This window comes from Pithys albifrons, chromosome 4 (assembly GCF_047495875.1).
Source record: "Pithys albifrons albifrons isolate INPA30051 chromosome 4, PitAlb_v1, whole genome shotgun sequence".
NCBI lineage: Eukaryota > Metazoa > Chordata > Aves > Passeriformes > Thamnophilidae > Pithys > Pithys albifrons.
This window is the reverse complement of record NC_092461.1, coordinates 83,034,454-83,056,981: the sequence shown is the minus strand read 5'-3', so window position 1 is coordinate 83,056,981 and position 22,528 is coordinate 83,034,454. Positions and strand designations below refer to the sequence as shown.

General features: G+C 41.2%; 1 protein-coding gene across 4 annotated transcripts in view; it reads right to left on the bottom strand.

Moving 5' to 3' along the window:
• The window catches only part of GNAL (G protein subunit alpha L), a 187,589-nt gene that overhangs the window by 4,053 nt on the left and 161,008 nt on the right, over window positions 1-22,528 (bottom strand). For all 4 annotated transcript variants that reach the window (XM_071554838.1, XM_071554841.1, XM_071554842.1 and 1 more), the window contains exons 6-11: window positions 9,654-9,708; window positions 6,873-6,946; window positions 5,974-6,032; window positions 5,622-5,742; window positions 4,207-4,337; window positions 2,561-2,628 (exon numbers count right to left, since the gene is read on the bottom strand). In XM_071554838.1, coding sequence (XP_071410939.1) covers window positions 2,561-2,628; window positions 4,207-4,337; window positions 5,622-5,742; window positions 5,974-6,032; window positions 6,873-6,946; window positions 9,654-9,708 — 508 coding nt within the window. The remainder of the gene's footprint in view (window positions 1-2,560; window positions 2,629-4,206; window positions 4,338-5,621; window positions 5,743-5,973; window positions 6,033-6,872; window positions 6,947-9,653; window positions 9,709-22,528) is intronic.

Sequence of the window (22,528 nt, the reverse complement as noted above, 5' to 3'; positions counted from 1 at the left end):
CAGCAATGAAAGCACATTCAGCTTCCAAGAGGGAGGAAGGTGATGGCGGCATCCCTACACTGCAGGGCTCAGGGTGCAGTTCCCAGCAAGGAGCCGAACGCAGGATTCAAGGGAGCCTGGTCTGTGTGTTTGAACAGCAGCTCCTTCACCTCTCAGATTCAGATTTTTAAAAACCAGCATGAACTAGAGGGGCCATGCCACTATTTTAACACACTGGGGGGGATGTATTCAAACAAAACAGCAGCAGCTGGAGAGCCCTGTGTACAAAACACCAAAATGGGCTGCTGGGGAGTCGTGCCAACAAGGAGCACACAAGCACGTTGCCTCCTTGAATAGACTGGGAGGAGAAACGATGTGCCTGAGCTGAAGGACGGAGAATTTCCTAGGAGATCTGTTTCCAGGAGTGGGAGATGCACTCGTCAGCCCAGCCTTGAAGTGCAGGCACTAGCTGAGCATGTGCCCAGCCAGCCCTCATGCTCTGCTCTCCTGACTGAAATCCCACAGTGCCCATCTCTGCTGCCCAAGCCTCCAGGGGCCATGGGCCCCTACACCAACCCTGAAATCAGGAGATGACATATTTTGCCTTTCAACTACTCATGCAGTACAGTGTAGCAATAGTTACTGTAAATGTGGTCAGTTTTAACCCCCTTCTAAAAGTCTTCAAATTACCTGCTTTATATTCACCAGTAGCGCTGCCTACAGCCAGATGGAGTTTTAAGGGGTGCAGCACCATGGTGGTGCTTTTCACAAGTACCCATGGCTTATGCAGGCCTGCTACCATGATAAAAATTACAATAAAGCATAATAATCCCATGCCTGAATATTTAACAGAGTGGGACAAGGAAAAGGTCATGAAAGAAGAGACTTGGAAAAGAAGTATAAAGCAAAACATGCACCTTTTTTTCCTGGCACCTGACTAAGGCCATCAGACCACTCCCCTGTATGTACCCTGAGCTTATTCCTCTGTCCCTTTTATAACTCCCGTTCTGAACCCTCAGTCTTTTGTGCCTGACGCCATAGAACTGGAAGTGACTGTTTCTACCTGGCTTTTTCCCACCTTGTCCTCCCCACACATGGCCCGTTTCTCGGGGCACACACAGCCTGCTCAGACCACCCTCTGCGGGAGGGGCTGACAGCAAGACTTTCAATTCAAACAGCCCAAGAGTATAAAACAACTGTCCGGATGACTGCAGTGCTCTGTTCCATCATGCTGAGGAACCAAACACAAACCCTGGAGAGAGACACATGTTATGGAGGAGATGCTCTCTGCCAAGCCTCTGGCAGTTGCACAAAATTGGGGAAAAGCTGTTTTGGCTCCGCGTTTGAGCCCCAGGGCCTGCCTGGCAGGTGCTGGCCCCAGTCCAAAAGCTTCCCCTGCCCCCAGCACCCACGGTGGTATTTTACGTGATTGCAGTGCCTACACCCCATTCCCTCCCCACTTCATAGGTGGCCTCCTTCTGGAATGCCAGTGAGTTATGACAGCTAAGGACTTTGCCACTGAAATGTTTTTTTAAAATAATGAAAATAGATAAAGGTAGGGAGTTCCCCCTCGTTCTCCCTTAATTCAGATCTCTTAGAATCACCCTCTGTCCAAACTGGGTATTGTCACCTGCTTCAAAGTATTTCAGCATTACCACGGGAGAGATTTGGCTTGAAGTGAGTTTTTGGTAACTCTTACGTTAACACAGCAAAATCTGACACTTTCCCTTGGAATCCGGCGGTGAATGGAAATCCCCAAAGTGTGAACACAATTGCTTCTTTCTTTCTTGGTGTGTCAACAGCTGTAAAGCCTAACAATACTTGTAAAATACATAATGGCTCTAAAGTTCTTAATTCTGATGAATCAGTTTATCTCAAACACACACATATAGATTCTACCAGTATGGCATGACAGATGAGCTTTGGTTCTGGTCTCTGTTACTGCTCTGCACTGTGGGAACAACTCAGTATGAGTGAAGCCTTACGTGATAATTAGGTTAAACCCTATTTCTGATAGCAGAGCTGGGCTGTGATCATGTGCCTGATAACTGCTTTTATCTTCAAAACACCGAAAACACCTCGTCAGCTCCAGCTTTAGAGGAAACCTTAATTGCAAGAGTAAATGTGACTAGACAAGGAAACTTTCTTATGATTCCTCAGTAGGGCTGTGACACTGGTCCTAACTGGCATACCAGAAATCTTACTTAAGAATAAAATCATAAAATCTACTTTTTTTTCAATCCCTCTTGCCAGCTTACTACTGCCACAGACCTTGGAGGAATGTAGGATAAAAATAAAAAGCCTGTTTGCTTACACATGGACTGTACATAACCATTCTGAGCACTAGCACTTGCTGTGTGACACTTTGCACGGCAGGTGACTTTCTACAAAACGGGCATAAAAATGTGCAAGCGCTGAGGAAGGTCCTGCACGATGGGCAGCTGGAAAGAATTAGGAATTTGCCAGACGTTGTCCTCTCCTTCTAGCTTTCTGCAAAACCCCATCAATTTTCCCTAAATAAACTATGCCATCTGTCAGTATTTCCTATGATAGAATCACACATAAGATGAAAATTACTCACTAAAAACTCATCCCGGATGAAGAACTTGGCTCTTGTGACTTTGGGGTCTTCTCCTGCATCTGGTGTTGCTGTTCAATTAAAAACAAATGACATCAGAAACATGAAAAGCAAACAATTATCTACTTTTTGTAACAAAAGGTTTCATAAGGAGGAAGTAGCCCTTTAGTACAGACATTGAAATGTTAAATATCTGCAAGAGATTCCCAGTAGGTAATTGTAAAATGCAAGGGTACAGTAAAACCTGACTACGCATACAACATATTTTAGGAACCTGAAAATTGCTGAAATCGTTGCAACAATGTCATTGGTCATATCACAAAAAGGCTTACTCACATCCACAAGTTTGTTCATATAGATATAAAACAAGTGGGAGTTAGGGTTTAGCATTTCTCAGAAAAAGCAGCTGAGCTGTTCAGTTTCTGTAGCAGAACAGCACCTCCTGGAAAAAGCTTCTGCAGGCAGGAATTAGGGCTTAAAAATGATTAGTCCAAGACTACATTTGGAAAAAATAGTGGCACCAAAAGATATTTTGATTGAGATATATATATATATATATATATATATATATATATATATATATATATATATATGGATATCTATCTATCTATACATTATTTCCAGGCCCCTAGTTAGCAGAATACTTTAGATACACTGCCCATCAAGGGGCCTTTGAATGTTGTTGAGCAGGAGACTCGTTGGTCAGAACTATTTGTTGGCAGATGAAGTCGTCACCACCCACACCATGCAACAACTATATTTACTGTAAGTGTAAAAAACAATACACTGAAGAGATTCACTTCCTGTCAGTGTGATCTCTTCTTATCTAAAGCACCAAATCAGATGCTTATAAACATAACGTGGTAAAGGCTGGAATTTATCAGAATACAGAAACATATCTTTTATCTATAGCACTAGGGGTAAAAGTAAGAGCAGCAACACAATCAACAACATCTTGGAATTCTGTGCTGCTGCCCTTAAATAATATCAGTTGAAATTAAAGACTAAATGAACAACTACAGGTTAAAAATAGAGAGCTGCTTCATATGTGAATATTCTGGATCACTCTAGATATCCACTGTGAAATCCCTCTGAGAAACACCAAAAGCTACTTTATTCTGACAACTGGCTTACTATAAAAGAGTGCTGAACTCAAAGTCTGTTTATGTGACGTATGTTTGAGAGAGTGAAATTTGGCTGATGGAGATAGATATCTACCAAAAGCCCTTAGCAATACAAAACTGGTGCCAGGTTAATTCAGATTTTGCAGAATGGCTGCAAAATAAGTCTAATGAATCCCTAAAAAAGTTCAGCACCAGGGGAGGCCCAGGCAGAAGCATCTGGCAGGGGGTGGGACATGCCTAGAAGCTTTGCCTTCCCTGGACTGCGAGTTGCTCCCAAAGAGGGGGAGGCAGCCCCCCCCATTCCTCCCACAGCAGCCAGAGCCCCCTCCCTCAGACCCTGCCCATGCTGGAGCACCTCTGAGCTACCTGCTGCCAGCATTCTCCCTGCCTGACCAACAGTTCATGTTAAGGAACAGTGTGCGCTTGTGAATTTGTGTGTGTGACAGACAGAGACTGACAAAGAGAAAGGAACTATGGTCTGGGCCACGTCAGCAGGTCCAAACCCAGAACAGTGAGAAACCTTACCATCCTCAGGTACAGTATAATGCGCATATTCAGGAAAGTAATCTTCAATTTTTGATTTCCCTGCCAAGACTTTTTCAGCCAGCATGTCCTGTTTATTCAAGAACAAAATGATAGAAATGGTCCGTAACCACCTGTCAAGAACAAACCAAATGCTTGTGTTATCTCTGACAAGTTAATCAAGGAAAACATATCCTGTCAATAGAAAATTTACGGTCTATCCCTGTGTGGACAGAGAGTGAAGTAGTGTGGAACATGCTTCAACAGGAAAAAAAAAAGATGACCTAGATAATTGTTTTGATCAGGTTACACCTGTGCTGGTGACTGTATTTCTAGGATCAGTAACTACATTTATAATAATCGCAGAGGACATTGCTGAAGGGAGCAGTTTACAAAATTTTTTTCTAAATTATCCTTTAGATATCAAGCTGGAAAAATGATGACATTTTCTAAAAGCACCACAGTCCACAACAAGATATTACTGTCTGCTTTGTTTGGTTTTGATGAAGCAAAAGAAAAAGGCTGGAAAGCTGCCATCCCTTAGACTGCTCTATCTTAACTATTGCTCATCCTCACAGATATCCCATCTTGTAGGGTGGCCTGTATGACACCTGATGTATGAAAAGAAAATAATCTCTCTTTTCTTCCCCAATTAATCCATCACTGTGATGATGTGCCTCTGGGACTTGCTGTTAACATTCTTCCTCACTGCATCTTCAATCACTTCTCAGTGCAGAGCATCCTCACAGGTATACACTGAAAACTTCATTACCTTATCCTGTGCATTGTTTTTACAGGTCTCTATCAGGACCCTATTTGCATTGCTATTTGGTTAGGTATCTGCATTATTAGGTATCACATGCACTGTGATAGAATGGCAATTTAATGGCAGTTACAGTTAGCTTAGACCTGAAATATCATCCCACAAGGCAGAAACACCACGTGCTCTCAGAGATGAGCCTCACAAGAGCGGCTGCCCATGGGGGATCGAGTGCAGTGACAGCCAGGGAATCGACTGCAACACTAACAGCGAGATGCTCCCGCCACTGTGTGTGAGGAGGACATCAAACATTATTCCCAGGATGCTCTTGCCTTGGCCCAGAAGCACAGTGACGCCAGGGAGGGGTCCCCCCAGCTTCCCTCATAGCAGCCAGCCTGGGGAACTTGCCCTTTCCAAGCTGTCCCCATGCACTGCATCACTTTGGCAGGAGTGGCGAAATGCCACATGCACCAACCATCCTTGTGCCACGGCCCCTGCCAGGGAGGGTGCATAATGTGGGTCATGCTGTGACCTGGCCCAGCCTGGATATTTCCTGAATAAACAATCTGAGCACACAGTAAGGGGAGTCCTGTCTTGTAAAAGGAGCTGAACAGTAGTTAAACTGGGGAAGGTGGGTGGGAAATGTGCTTTTTTTTACCTGTTATTCCAGATACTTTTGAAAAGGTCCAGGGATTCCCGTAGTCTGTTTGTGTTATTGTCTTCCCTTATTACCATGTTGTAGCTGCTGCAAGCCACAACGAAGATGATAGCCGTGACATCTGGGCAGGGCACAGAAAAGAGAGAAAGAAAAGAGAGAGAACAGAACAACTTTGTTATCCCAGCACACACTCCTCAGCATAACACTGTCATTACTCCCCATCTGCCAAAAATGCCAGAAGAAAATATCTGGACCCTCGTACTAGTGAGATAGTGTGTTCCAATATGAATAATAAGCTGCTCACACCTCAGAAAGGAAGTCTAAAATAAAGACATGGAGTATTTTTACTTACCATTAAAGCACTGGATCCATTTTCTTCTCTCATCTCTCTGGCCACCTACATCAAACATGCTGTTAAAAAGCCATAGGATGTTATATCATTTATGTGCACTAGGAAAACCACACAAAGCATGCAGCATGAGGGTTCAGCTAAAAATCTGACAGCCCCAAGGACAGAGGAAGTAAAATATTGCCTGAAGAGGAGAGAGATCTGCTGATGCTCGCTGCATGTCAGAGACAGCTGCACAGCTCCACCTGGCCTACTCTGCCAGGAGGCTACTGAACCCACAAAATGAGAAATATACTCTTCAAGGGCAAGTGTTGGCCTTTCCAGTCCACAGAAGTGTGTATGGCATGTAAGGCTGGACCTACTGTACTGTAAACAAGGACTGGTTTCAGGATATTTTGAAGGGTGGTGGGGAGAGTGCATCTCTGTAAGGAGAAGGACATGGGGGCAGCTCTGCCCTGTCAGCGCTGCCACCTTTCTGGGCAAGAAGTGGTGAGGGAAAGCAGCCTGGCAGTGGGTGTCTTACAGAGACACAGCGTAAAACTCTGACAAACACAGAACTTGCAGCCCTCTGCAAGAAAGGAAGATTCCCATTGACTTCCGTGAGCTCTTATCCCAAAAGGTATGAGTTTACATTGCTATACTAATGAACCAGTTTGTAAGAGCAAAAACACACAGCCCCACAAGAAAGCATTGCTAATATACATAACTAATATCAGCTCTTTCTCAAAGTATGAGGCAGTTTTACTAGCACCTCTAGAAAGAGCTATAAAACCAAACTAATCAAACAAAAACCATCCACTCCCACCGTAAGCCTACTATGCCAAGAACACATAAGCATAGACATCTAAATGAAGTTGTTAAGAATTAGTATGATACTTATAAATTACTACTAATGGACTTACTGGAAATTTACTTTATCTACTTGAAATCTTGTTTCAAAAATCCCTGATGTCAACACTCTGCATCTTAATAGGTCCTGGAAATGAGAACACAGAAGCTGATTAGTAAGGCTTTTTTATAACCTAATTTTGTTTTTTAAAGCTTGGAATATTATTTTTCATGAAAAGTCTAAAATGTTTCATTTAATTAGGTTCAATCAGACTTGTAGGTAAATCTAAATTTGTCCATACTGACACAGTAGATCACTGTATTTGCTTTGGGCACACTGAGAAAGCAGGAGACCTGATATACAGTCTCTTTACTGCCCACTGAAACCTGTTCTTGATGGTCATACAACTTGGTATGAGTTACAGATAATGAATTATGAAGTTACATAAAACTGAGAAAAATGTTATCACATTGTAAAGTCAAATGTTAGAAAACTCCAGATACAGTTGCCCAGGCAACCTTAACTCTGCCCTCTTTTGTATTGAATGAGACAGGAATTCTATTGAAATAATAGCCTGTGACTGAATAATTAAAGCTCTATTACAAAGCACAAGGGAACTGAATTTAGGTTGTACAGAAATGGGGCATTTCTTCCTTATTTTTCAAATTAGCAATGCTTTACAGCTTAAGTAACATTCTTTTAATTATTAAAAATAATAATTTACTTGATTCTCAAAGAAAGTAGGCAAAAGCAAGTTACAATGCATACCTCAGGCAACCAGCTCACCATGTGCCACTGTCATCACCAGCACAACTTTCAACCTTGACTATCCAGCACTGCTGCTTGGGGATTGAGTGTAAAACAAAACTAGAGGCCAGACCAAGCTGCCAGCTGCTTGATGGGGGATGGACCCCCCTGAGCAGCCACAGCTGCCTGACTGCAGAGAACTCCCCTTCCTGGGGCAAGGGAAGGGCTGCTCAGCCCAGCTTAGCTCCCCTTACCATGCAGTGGCTGCAAAGGCAGGGATTGAAGGAGGCAGTCACAGTAGTGCAGAGCACAAGCACAGCTTACCTTTCCCCCATACCCTACCACCTACTGCTTCAAGTACTCTGGTAGCTGACAAACCTTGGCTGCTTTGACAGCCACATGTACTCAGATGAAGGCCACTTATTTAATTCTTTTAGTTATTTTATATGCCATTGTCATTTTCTGTCACTTGCTCACATTTATGTTATTGGACTCGTTATTTTGGATGATGGAAAAAAATATTACAGAAAACAAGGGAAAAGAGGAAATTAGCGATTTTTACCAGTTAATTCAGCATGACAACTGATACAGCATTAACAGGATGAAAACAAAAGCAAAAGAGAATCCCCCCTTTAGAGCAAAACTTTTCTGCCTGCCAAATACCAAAAGCCTCTTCTGATCTTTGGAGACACAGGACATTTCTTCCCAAAGGAAATTATTAGGAAAAATTTCTAGATGATGAATGACTGCTTCAGATAAGAGAAAAGTCTCCCACAAGCAAACAGGCCAACAGTAACATAAATCATGAAAGCCAAAATGAGGCCTTGCTTTACTGACTTCCCTTTCCAGCTGAGTGACATCAATGCTAAAACCATGAGGTTCTAGATGGAGCGACTCCCAGGGTTACTGCTTTGGTCTGAAAATGTCTTGAGGACTTTAATGATTGATCCTCTATTGAGTCAACCGCACAAGTTTCACCTTATAATACAACACATAACTACTTCTTTACTGACTTCTGTGCCAGATTACAGTCAGAGTAATTGGACATGCTTGTGGTTACAGATCTAAACCAGGTCTGAAGGAACAGGCTCTGCTCCGCATACTTCCTTGTGTGATCTCTGTCAAGTTGCTCTATTTCTCTGAATTTCAGTCCCTGATTGCACAATGAGATTTGACAGCTGTATTCTTTTTAAGGGCATCCATGTGTTATACACCTTGCATGGTTAGACTGAATTATCCAGTGCAGGGATTCTCTTCTGCCACCTGTATCGCAGTTCATGATGTGATGCACAATCTTGGTTGAGACTGCTAGATGACAGTGGGATAGCAGCACTGAAAAATAATGGAATGTTTGCCAAAGAGACATGCTGCCCAAGGAAATAACACACCCTGAGCTCAGGGAAAGCAGCTGAAGATGTGCAACATGGTGAAGCTCTTTCCTGCTTCGACGCTGCAACCATTTCAGCCTTATGTGATGTGTTGGAGCACTCTGTAAAGAGGTATCATGGCATCTGGGAACAAATGTGTCTAGTCCTGCAAATAAGGCTTAAATTGAAACTATACTGCACATAGAAGATGGGCAGAGGCAGGAAGGAAGGAATCTGCACATCCGCAGAGAGGTTCACAAAGTCTGCTGCTGCCAGTGGTGCTCTCCCCTGAATTTGGACACTACACCCACTGCAAGCTTTTGCCTCTGAAGGACACTTCTGAAGGACATGGGAAGTCTTCCTCTGGGATCATCTCTACCATTGAAGTAAAGCACTGCTGCGTGGCAAAGGCTGGTGAAGAAAACAGCAGACTTTTACATTTATGCTTTTTGTTCTCTCTTCCGTTCACTTTGTTTGTGGGACACAGAATGGGAAGCAAGAAAAAATAACAGATCTATTAGAGGAATCACTGGCCTATGTATAACAACAGTAAAAGACAAGCTTGCACCACCAAAAAGTCTCTTCTTTTCTTTAATATCCATTACTTAAACTGCTAGACCATATTTTGGTATTCTGACATATGCTCTATTTCAGCTGCAGCTGGGACTAAAATAAATTACATAGAGCATCCAGATGAATGGGAGTCTTAGTTCAGACCCTACCCCATTAGTTATACTAACCTGATCTGTGGGTGTGTAGTCATCCATGCTGACGCTGTCAATTCTTTCTAAAAAGCTAGAAGAAAAATAAACATGCACTTAGATAAGTAAAATACTGTCTAGTTGGAAGACTTTTCACTACCTTTTCTAGTTTAGACTCCCACTGCAAAGTGAAAAAAACTTGAATGGTAAAGTTATGAGCCTGATTATTTCCTTATATTGCTTTAGGTTACATTTTATAAGCGTATATAATTAAACATTCTACCCAGACTGTTTCAATACAGCACTTTTACACTTACTGTTATGTAGTACCCACAAGCATTCAAAATGCAGTTAAAATGTTGTAATTTTGTGAGGTGCACTAAGAAATACTATGACTAACCATGTATCATAACATCATATGGTTGTTAAGACTGAAAAAAGATTTTGGGGTTTAAAATAGAAAACGTGGTGAAGGGGCGCCTTTATTTAGCACAATGCTAATCAAGCACAATGTTATGTTAGTTATGGTCCCAGTAACGTTAGCAGAAATTCTTGTTAGTATATACAAATAGGTTTGGACTGACATGCTGCCCTCCAACACTACAACAAAGGCACAAGAAGTGGAGAGCAAAACTGAGAGGAAGTGGATGTTAATGAATCTCATTTATTATGTCACAAAAACTCAGTGAGATGCATATAGTCAAGAAAGACTTACAACTGAATGGAAGGGCAAGAGAAAAGAGAACCAGAAAAAAAAACAAAACAGGAACTACTTTATAATTATTTAAGATTTTTTCAAACTTTAATTCTTTCCTAAAACATGTTAGAGTGGCAGCATTGAAGAACATAAAAATGTGATTTTACATTTCTTGTTAAAATGTTCTGCTCTCTCACTTCCACCCATTTCTCAGATCTCTTTTGAGCCCAGCTGGCTCATTTTCCCCAGACTTAGACTACCCTTGCTTCACTTAGAAGCTTTCTTGAATTTCTGCATTGTTATTTGGTGTTTGGCAGTGAATATCCCACCAGCTGACGCATCCCACTATAATAGTATCTAGATTCCTTAACCAAAAGGCAAGTTTTCCTCAATTTTACTTGAGTGTGCATGTGGAAAACATGTCCCACCTAATTGTGGTGGGAAAGGAAAAAACCTCCAGTGAACTCTTGACTTAAAATGTGACTCACTGCTAACACAGGGGTCACACACACTGACCAGTCGAAAAAAATACTCCCCTAAAAGCCTGTTTGTAATTCTCATAGCACTTTCCCATGGATGCAAACTGAAAGGAAAGGAAATACGCAGCATACATCTTTACTTTTATTATTTTTCCTTCTTGAACCTCCACTGTTATAGCAAGGAAACAAAATGCAGTATCTACAGTTAGAATTATTCAGCTTTTCCTTCTGGATGATCAAGGTGTGATGGCTAAGAATAGTGCTTTTAAAAACAAAAATCAGGTTAATACAACACAAAACAGGTGCCTTGTAACAAAACTATATGGAAGAAACTCTTAAGAAAAAGCTCTTTTTCACAAAATCTCCCCCCTGCTAAAAGATTCATAAACTTAATAAAAGGATATAAAAGTGCATCTTTATAGTCATCTAGAGTCAGCATGGGAAAGCAGTTGCATTGGGATTGAACTTTTTGGTCAGATGATTTTCATTAGAAGACTAATCAAGCACAGCTTAACTTCAGTTAATTCCAAAGTTAATGCAGACACCAGGGCAGAACGATGCATTTTTAACTGGCACACCTATCATTAACAGAACCTCATCTCATGCTTGCAGCACAGGACATGGAAAAAGAAGGTAAAAAACCCCAAATCAAAAATGCCTCCAAGACAAAACTTCCTAGATGCAGAGTAATTTTCTTTTAGTGTGTCAGCTAAGTCCATTTCAAAGACTGGACTATGGCTGACAGAAAGGGATGTAGTTATGAGTGTGGACTGAAGTGAAATGTGCACAAGTACAACTCCATCGCAGACCTCACAAGACAGCACGAATCCATGTTTTTCTTGCAGAAGCATTCCTTCTAAAGTTGAGGTATAAATCAGAGACAATACATCTTGGCTCAACAATACCAGGACTATGCTGGCAGAATTTATCCAGAAGTATTAGACATGATATTTAGTGCTAACTCACACCTCTCTCACCTATACAACAAGTACTTCAGGAAGAGTATTGGTTGCTAGCACTTGCATTTTCCAAACAGGCAAATTATGGTAAGGAACAGAGGAGTGAGGAGTAATGCAGAGTTACACTATAAACAATCCATGGCAAGTTGGGAAAAGATGTAAGTCTCCTAATTAGATGTCCCACTTATCCGCTAAAGTCATCTTTCACTTACAAACCATCAACATCCTCACAGTAAAAGGACAAGTTTCAAACACCCTAAACTGCCACATAGCAGCTGAGAGCCAGCTCTCACAAATAACATGTGCTTAAAAATATCATTTGATATAGCAGCTGTAGAGTTTTATACTTGTCAGGTTGGTGTCCACATGTAATCCATTTTAAAATAAATGCAATGACTTACAAGGTTGTACCTGCTGTATCAAGCTGGAATGATATCACTAGCATCCAAAAAATCTTCAGGCAGCTACTATTAGGATTTGGATAAATTTTGTAGCTTTACAGAAAATAAACCTTTTCCGTGTCTGAGGGACAGGCTTCCTAAGATTTGTTTTGCACTATATTAAGCATGCACTGAGATTTCTAAGACAGCGAAACAGAGACAGCTAAACTCTTACCTTTTCAAAAGAAAATCAGTTCTTGAATATCCTTCACATGAACTCCTTACTTAGCTAATTAGCCCAGCATCAAAAAGTAGTTCTGACAGGCAAATGTACTTAGTAGGTACAAGTAATGGATTCCAGATGAGATAAGGAGTCAGTACTGCCTCATTTCTAAATACACTAACTTCATTCGCTTTACTGTATTAAAATGGGAAAACTGGAATCACTTTTCTAAATTCCTTTCCAAAGAACATTAATTTGTACTAATCCTAAGTGTTTTGAATAATTATGTTCTGGGAAAATATAATTCTTTTATACATATATATATATATATTTACACATGAGGAAATTTTGAAGTTAAATGACTAAAATTTCAATTCAAAGAGCTTAAAGTACAAATATATCTCCCAGTCGTGGCAATGTTCATGTCTCCACTCAAAGAATCAGTGTGAGGAAAACACAATAGCAGAAGAATGAATGAAAATGGACAGCAAGTATCACTTATTGTCTCTTTTTAGATCCTGTTTTTTACAGCTCAGGGATATAATTATTTTCATAGAATTATGCCTTTCTACAATACTGACAGGTCTTCTATTTATGCAGCTTCTATGGAAACCCACACTCAGGATATATGTTAATTGTGCATTGACTGTTTTGCATGCATGTGCAATGAACTTCAAACTCATGCATTCAACTCAACCATGAATAAAACTATAACATATTATATAATATTGATATTTCTACTTCACAATTGCGGTTTTATTTATAAAAGATTTAGTGTGATAATTGGTGTAACACTTAGGTTCATCTTAATTTTACAGTATAGTGTTTTACATTGCCTTATATGGAACACAGAAACTACATTTAAAAAAATAAATAAATTAGGCAAGGTATTGGAAAGAAGATCTCCACTGCTCTGTTTGGAAATGCAGTGGTTTGGTTTGCCAACAAATAAAAGCACAGTAAAATGGACCAATAAAGTAAAAAAACCCCATGAGCTACTGACATTATTATATCTATTATTAAGCTGATCTGTAGGTTTATAAATATCTTCAGTGAGTTTCCTAGGAAACTCAGCTGACACTTAGTTTGACAAGCAATCTCTAAATTTTATATTATGCAAGCTGTGAACACAAAAGCACAGGTTTTAGATGTGCCTGCAAGTGAATGTGGGAACTATCAGTAAGTATTATTATTCTCTTTAAAACCGTGGCAATTTGAGCAGCAGTAGCAGCTATATAAGAATTTCTGAAAAAAGAATTCATAAATGTACAAATAAAGAGGAGGTAATTGTACATGAAAATCCTTTTCTCACTGAATAAAGCACTACACAGATCTTACAGATATTCTGACCTCACAAACAAAATGACAATTAAAAGAAAAATCGTGTCTTGAGAATAATATGATAGAGAGAAAACCCATGCTTATATTTGTAAGTCTATTTTGACATCCAAAGAATTGAAAAGATGAAGTGCTAAACCACAGGTCAATGCAACAAACTAAATAAATCTTTGTCTACTTCAACCATTTTTAAATGCTCTTGCTCTAACATTTCAACAGCCTTGTATCAAAAAGTTGCTGCGGAAAAGAAGAAATCAAACCTGTGTCAAAATGCTTGTCTCTTAAAAGGGAAAAGGGAACATGTCAAACCTTTACGGCTTTAGGTTCTCAGACTGAAGAATCTCAAAACTATTTCAAGTAAGTTGCTGGGGTCTGCAAACCTTTACAATTTGGATGGACCATTAAGACCTCTGCAAACTCCTCAGCCACGCTCAGAAACTATATATATGTGTATGTAACCATTCAGGACTAGGACTTTTAATTCCACTCTCCTTGGATTGCAGGAAGTTGTAGGTGAGGCAGACATTTCACATGGAAAACACCTACCCCAAGTCCCTAGGGAGCTGAAATGGAAAATCCCCCCCCCCTTTTTTTTTCAAATACAGTTTGTGCTCCAGTTCTCAGGAACAATATCATTATCTGAACATTTCCCCACACTTTTTTTCCATAAAACACTTTTCTTTCTTTTTTGAAACAGCTAAGGATTTATAAATCTATTAATTCTTCTTGCAACATTTGAAATAGGAAACTATGGATTTCTGGTTTCAACAATACTTTAGGTTCCAAGGTTGGGCTTCAAGCAAACTTGCGCTATTCTGATGTATTTTTTGGTAACAGAAAGACATAATAAAAAAAGCCCCCAGTAATATCCTAATCACTAAAGGAGTAATTTTCCCAAGTCATTTGCTGAAAATATCAGCAGAAATCCCTCAGAAGACTTGACAAAATTTAGCATCTAAGGATTTTCCTGTCAAATTTAAACCATTACTGTATTTGAAATACAGCTTCCATGTGATGGGGTAGTACTCCTCTTCTCTCCTTGCACACCACTCTGGAGTTGCTTCCCACCAGGAGCCAGCACGGGTGCGAGGGCACAGCAGGGCAGAGCGCAAAGGGAGCACATACTTGCCTGGTTTGGATGCGCTCTGGCTCACGGACGCTGTGCCACAGCTTTGAAGCACCAGTTGTCGCATAAGCTGATACGGAAGAAAACACCCACAACAAGCACACAAATATTAGCGATGCTTCTGGAACTGGGCGCCGCCTTCAGAAGGGCTGGGAACCCACGGGTCGGTGCCGCTCTTCTCATATGGGTTTGGAGCTGCCAAGTTCCCCGTGTGCTCCCGGCGTTCGGAACGTACGGCTTCACCAGCACCGCGAGGCCGCTCCGCGGACCCCCCGGGAGCGGTGACTCGGGCGGTGACACGGGCGGGAGCGGGGGGTGACAGCCGGGAGGGGGAGCCCTCTGCCCGGCACGGCTCCGGTTCCCGCTCCCGCTCCGCCCTTCCCTGCCCAGCATTGTCCCGGAGCGTGACCCACGGCAGGATCTCGCCGTGACGCTTTTGCTCAAACACCGGTGAAACTTGAATTTAACAAAGATCTAAAGATCTCCCGAACTTCCCTTGCTTAGCCTTTTTTTTTCAGTTTTCACTCTCGTACTTCACCCACGGCTTGCCAGCGTCCCCCAGCAGACCTCGTGCTGTGGCTGCCCAGAGCTGGCAAAGGGCTGGTGGGGATGACAAAAAAACCCGGTGGGATTTAGCTACAGAAACGCACCGACACCCATCCACAACTCACAGCTCACCAGCAAGGTGAGCCTGTTGTGTCAGGAGACGAAAGGGTTAAATAGGAGACCAAGAGGGAAATACAGTCATGCCTGAAACCCGCCGGCTCCTTAACCACGCAGGGAAGTCTGAGGATCTGTGGTACACATCATCTGACCAGCCCTCTGCTCCAGCAGGGGGGACACGGTAGCTGGAGGCGATATGCAGCCAGGACATGGCACCCTGGGCTGTAAAACCTTTGGCAAAGCCATGTGCTTCCCCACAGCAGCACTAGACACTGACCCTGCTGCTTGGGTCACTGATGGTCTCTCCGACACATTCACGCGATGGTACTTTGTTGTCCCACTGTCCGTCCCACCTGCCGCTGCATGAGCATCTCGACAGGGAGGTTTATACCCATCTCGATTTGTCGCCCCCTGCCACGGCTGCTGCCAGCTGTGGCCCAGACACCACTAAGTCCTCAAGAGCGCAGCTATCATGTGATGCTTTACTGGTACCAGCAAAACAATGCTCCCCAATAATTGCACAAAGCAGGAAACTCTAGTGTAAACCCTACTTAAATATGACAACTTTGGACAAGACATTAAAAGCCAAGACATGTGACAATGTTGCAACCAAGAGCTCATATACCACCCGTCAGGCTACCCTTTCCCCCAAGGATCCAGACCGCTGGCAGCAATCAGGAGCACATTTGGTGAGGGTAAAGAAAGACGGCTAAAATCTGTAGTTTTGCTGGTCTGTGGGTTCAGTTAAGGGAGTTTCCTCGCAGACATCCATTTTAACCTCACTTTCTCCACTGCTAAGTATGTATGCAGCATGTGCTGCAGAACATCTCTAAGCTTCACAGGCTTTGGCACGTGTCCAGCTACTAACTTAAATAAATGCACAAAAAGTTCAATTGCATTAAACGTTTCAGATCCATGAGTAATATTCCCTTTCTGCTTAATAATAGCAATCTCATTTTTAATTGAAAATACACAAACTAAACTAAAATATGAATAAACAGTATGACTCCCATAACTGCTTGTCCCCACTGGTTCCCTAAATTTGTTAAGAAGCAGTGTGAATTTTGGGAAATGCATTTCTTCCTTCTAAATTTAGCAAACTAACCACTTTTTGGCTTAGCAGATGTTTTTGCTTTCCAAGCGAGAGGCCTAGGGGGATCATCATTAACCCTCTTCTTAACATAAACACTGACTAAGACTTAAATCTGGAAAACTGTCACTCACACAGAAAGGTTAACAGGCTCCAGCAGAAAAGAGACTCATCATCTGCAACTTCTGCCACATGGGATCTTGAGAAGAGGGAAGAACACAGGCGAAGAGAAAAAGAAGAAGAAAGGTAATTTATTTACTTATTTTAAAAGGGACATTATTTTTCTATTGTATGTGATCAGATGTTTTATTCTCAGGGGTGCAAGTGGTGGAGCTGCTGCTAAACAGACTAAGAATGAAGCACTGATAAAATCTGAGACTTAGACTGGCACATGCAGAGCTTCCTTCTGACTACACTTAGATCAGCTTGAATCCATTGAATTCAGTATTCTTTCTTGTGAGAGGACAGTCCTGGGCAGACAATCCTTATACGCATATTGGCACACCCATGGACTGTTTATACAGACACAGATTTGAGTTCTGCAATGTAAAGGCTACACAGAGCTCATTCTGCAATTATAAGTTCAATTTTAAACAGAGGACCAACAGATAACCTGAAAACAGAAAGCTTATATTGCAGTACCCAGAGAGATCTGGATCCCAACTGCTTTGTGAGCTGATGTATGGCAAACTAGGGTATCTTTATCCACTGCCTGAATGAAACAATGTTTAACATCTTCCAGCAACTACACAACCGGTGCTGGAAGGGAAGCTGGGAATGGTAGAAACATCCCATGAGACACATGGGTAGAAAGCAGTCATCCCATCAGGACCTGGAGAATGTGCCTTTAGACAGAATGATACATCAAAACCCTGGTTTTAAATTTTACACTAACTAAAGTGCATAGAAGACCTCATCTCCATCTCTTCTGGTGAATTCTGCAAAAATAACCTGGACTTTTATGTTCAGGAAAGGCGAACTGTGGGAAAAAGCTACAAAATGCATTAGGTTTACAAGCACCATCTATACACCACAAGGTTGCCAAGGGATGTCGAAAGCTAACAAAATGTATTTTCACTGAATGTTGGAAACAGAGCTTCCTCCGTTGCTTTAAAGTTTGTCTTGCTGTCATAATGGAAAAATTATTTCAGTGCAACTTACACATTCTGGTTGATGGTTTTGTTTACAAAAATGATTGTACTGTAAATATCCTCTAAATGTACACAAATCTACTAAGAGCTGTAAGCCCTGAAGAATGCCAAATCTAGGTTAGAAACAGCACTGGTTGTTGGAAATTAAAGATCACTTAATATAGTGGAAGTGGTTTGGAATAATCAGTCTGTTATGGTGAATGCCAGAAAGGAAAAACCAGTTTGACTGGAGTTTTCTACAGGAGGTTGATAAAAGAGAAAGCAGAAAATCCCTAAACAGGAGAAGTAAAGGTAACAAAACACAGACTGAACAGGAAGTCACGAGAAGTTTGTGTTTACCTGTGGCACCGGTCCAAGAGAACTTGCTGCCAAGAGTTCTCATGTCTAAATGTCAAACCAGGTGATTCAAAAAAGAGGATGCTAATACCCCGAGAAAACCCAGATGAAGAAAAGTGAATTCTTCAGGGTGGTGACCGCTCCTTGCCAAGAAAAGCACACATGCATCTTTATTACTGTTTTCAGATCTGTGCATTTTTGGTGACACAGAAATAAAACAACAGTGTTAAAATCCTGAGGAAAATGAGAGTGTGTCTGTTTGCTTTCATCTATCACGTATTTATCAGGCATTGACATGACTCAGAGAACTGATATGGCTCGAGTCAAGTAGGAGAACTGGCACTGGTTCCAAAGTTTAACATTTGGATCACCGGGCCAGGTCTCATGAAAATGTCTTGGAGGCTCCAAGACACAGACAGGATCTGGAGTTCCTATAGGTAACTACCATTTGAGGAATATGAGGGTTTCTCACACCCATCCTACCAGAGAAGAAGCTTTCTAGGATTGCACATAAAACCTGAACTATGCCATGAGTGCAAACTAATTAAAATGAAACATTTTTCTATAGAAAATTCAGGAAGGTGACCAGCTTCCTGCACAGTGGGAAAAAAGAAACTGTTAATGCTGACCTTGCAGAACACCCGGTACAATTTGTTTTTCCTTATTGCAGTTTTTGCAGTGTGGTGGCAAATCATTTCTGCACTCCTTAATCCTTGTTCCAGCTCTAACACTGCACCTCTACCTTCTGTGAAGGACATGCTTCAGAAATGGTGAGGGTCATGATGGACACAAACTCCATGATCAACCCTTGGATGTGCAGGGCTGCTCTTTGGTTCACCAGTATATTCTCAGAGTTATGGGAATAGGATATTACCTTGTCAATGTACAAGGCAACAAAACTTACACAGCAGGGCAAAAATTAATGGCTCAGGAGCTAAAGGACTGAAGGATGATGAGGACTGACATCCTTCCAGCACTTCCAGAGCATTTAACCCCCAAACACCCAATGAGACCACTTCACTCATCATTCAGAGATAGACCTGTTGCCTTCCCTTTAGCAGAGCAAAGAGACACGGTAACTGCTAGCCTTCAATGGGAAGGACTCAAAACTTGCTCTTCCCAAACTTCTTCATGCCATGTTCTAGAATTTATTTGGACTTCCCTAATTGTTGTCCAGAGCAGAAGGGTTATCCTTATTATTCCCATGCACAACATACTTTGGAGCTGCTAATGAGAAACAGTATCAGGTAAAATATTTGTATACGATCATCTGCCATAGAAATTAGCAGGTAAAAGTAGGAACCTCAAGCAGAGGCCTAGCTAGCAATGCAGATATGAACGCTAGACATAACCATTACAGTCATAAGAAAATTCCTGTACCTTTACAAATGCTGCTGCTGAGATGTTTTCATTATATCACCATTATCCTGCCCATTTTAGAACAGGATATATTTAACCACTGAATGTATTCAAGCAATTGGTCACACCACCTACAGCTTGGCTGAATGATTACCTTGGGTAGCTGGAGGAAGGCATGGAGCTGAAGCCAGAAGATGAATTGCTACTATTAAAATGAAAGGAGAAGGATGCAGTGACCATGTCCAACTTGCTAATAAATGGCCTAATTCCATTTAACAGCAATAAGATATTTAAACAAAACAGGGGTTATAAAACTTTGCTTTAAAAACTAGCCCTACAACCCTCCTATCTGTACATTTGACAGTACGTCACGTTAACACGGTTCACTATTAATACAGCATTTTGTGAAGAGCATTCTTAACACTGCACTCTCTGTATGTTTCCTTACATTCCCATCAACTTTCCCTGACTTTTTCAGTGTACAGCACATTTGTACTATTAAAACAACAATACAATGAGTTGGGTTTGAGGAATGAGGAAAATAATTGTGCAACAACCTGATTATGTCCTGCTTCAAGTTACTTTAATGATTAGGTTACCCTTCTGTTCTTTATCTCTCTGCCCTGTACCCAACAGGTGGGTGTAATTTCAGGGGTCTGGTTTACAAAAATCTGGAGGAAAGGGGGTTTGGTTTGTGGCTAACAGAGGATCTGGAACCACAGGCAATCCCTGCTGCTCCCTGCGGGTACTCCACACTGAGATGCTGTCCCACAGTGCCAGTACAGCATCCAGGGCCCGAGGCAGGACAGCCAGGGAAGGAAGGGGCTGAGCAGCACCAGACACACTGTGCTACAATACAGCAGCAGTGGCTGAGCCAGCCTGAGGACCTGCATGGAGCCACCTGGGAGCCCAGCAGCTGCCAGGACTGTGGCCACCATCACCATCCATTAGGAAACGATGGTGTTACTGTGAGAACAACTTCAGCCTTTACAGCTGAAAAGTCACCCTGCCAGTTCCCAGGAGCTATTGCTTTGTACCATGTTCACATCTGCAAGGAAGGGCACAAACTTGATAAAAGCTAATTTTATAAAACAAATCCACTGAGACCAATTTTAAATCCTGGACAACTTCTAAAACTCCAAGCAACAGGCACCAAGAAGGAAGTTGAACTTTCCAATTTGTCTTCTCCACCCATACAGTTAGAGGAAAAAACGTGGAAGATTTATGTAATAGCAGCTGCAGAAGGCTGAAAAGGAATGTAAAAATAAGGCACAAATATCAGAAACCCAAAGCCACTTGTCAGGTTATCTTTTCCCCACCAAAATGTGTGTATGACATTGTGGCTCAGATGCTGGGATATGCTCTGAGAAGTAGCATTCCCATCACTTGTCCTGAGGGTGAGAATAATTTTTGTGATGGCCTCGAAGGATCTGACTTTCTTTCATGGCAAGTCCAAATTAAACCAAATTCTAATATGAAAGTTCTTCATACTATTGCTTGGGAGAGTGAGTGCCCTCAGGAGGTAGAGCCAGAAGGATACAAAGTATGGTGTGAAGAAGAATAAGAACCTTTCACTAACCTCTGGGATCTTGGCTCTGCAATGAGATGAAACTCTCAATCACACAGAGTTGGACATCCTTCAAACAATAAATCTAGGAACCTTCACTAAGTGACACCAGACCTAAACTGCAAAGTTAACAGACAAAGCCTCAACCCTGTGCAAAGGAGTATCATATAGAACTACAGTCTCATATGCTAAAACCTGAATTTTAAAATTAATGGTATGTTATAGAGTGAAGATTAATTGGGGACTAGACATTTTAATACAATCATCACAGAAACAGAATGAAACTATGAAGTTTTGTTGTTATCTGGTTTTTCTACTTCCAATTAAATGAGATTTCTGTTCCCGTATACCAAAGCACAGGTATGACAGCCAAGTCTGCAAGCATTTATTTTAATAAAATAAACACACAGATAATTGCTAATCTTATAATCCCTTCAAATTGTTAGTAACCTCCTTAATTAGATTACACATAATCCAGTCCTAACACCAGTACTGTAAATACTGATCTCTTGCCCTTAACAAATGTCTGTATTGCAACAGGGTATCACAAATGAGACGTCAAAGCAATTAAAGTTTACACTTCCTTCAGAAAAATAATTACTTTGCTTTTCAGGGTATTACTTTGCTTTGGGGCATATTGACAAAAAATTAAGGTAAATCCAAAAAGTGCAGCTTTACAATATAACTGTGATGGTATTTTGAAAGCAAAAGCTATTCCTTAACTCAGCAGATGCTGATACTTCATCCGTTTTGTAAGACGCTCTTTTGAGAAGGTCTCAGTGCTATTCACATTCAAAAAGTGAGAAAAAATAATACTCTCATTTAAAGGAAACATTTTTGACTATAGTTTTTAAATTTCAGTATTTTTAAGGTATTTCTAATACCTTGAAAACCTACAACAAATGGAAAACAAATCAAGAAGTGTAAGTAATAAACAACCATGTCTTTAAGACATGTATCTTCATTTACTGGTTACATGTCAGGTGTGAAGCTGCTCTGACCTAAATTCAGCTCAAGCACTGCAACACACTTCTGAGAAGCTTTGGTGTCAAAACATTACATGGACAAAAGCCAAATCACAGAACTGAGAAAATGGGGATGTTTCAAACCTATTTTTATGCCTTTTGCTTGTGTTTCTTCACACCTCAGCACTGAGAGTTGTATGATGGGCTCCACCACGATACTTTGTGGATGTCCTGGGCTCCCTCTGTCCCTCTAGACAAGACATGGCTATTACACAGACTGACAGCCCATGCCAGTAGGAAAGAAATGATGACTAGAACTAATCTGAAGCATACAAAAAGTGCACTGAAAAACTGCTGACTTTTTCTTCAAAACTGACACCATCTTCAAGGGGAGTCATTTTTGCACAGAAGCTACAGGTAAGAGGGCATTTTAATAACTGCAGAACATATGTACATAAAATAAACACAAACAAATGGGAAGATATTCTGAATACAAGACAACTTTGTATATTTCCTGCACTATGTTTTTCTTCTGTCAGAGTGATTAAATATTTCAGATATATAGAGGGGCTAAGCAGTTC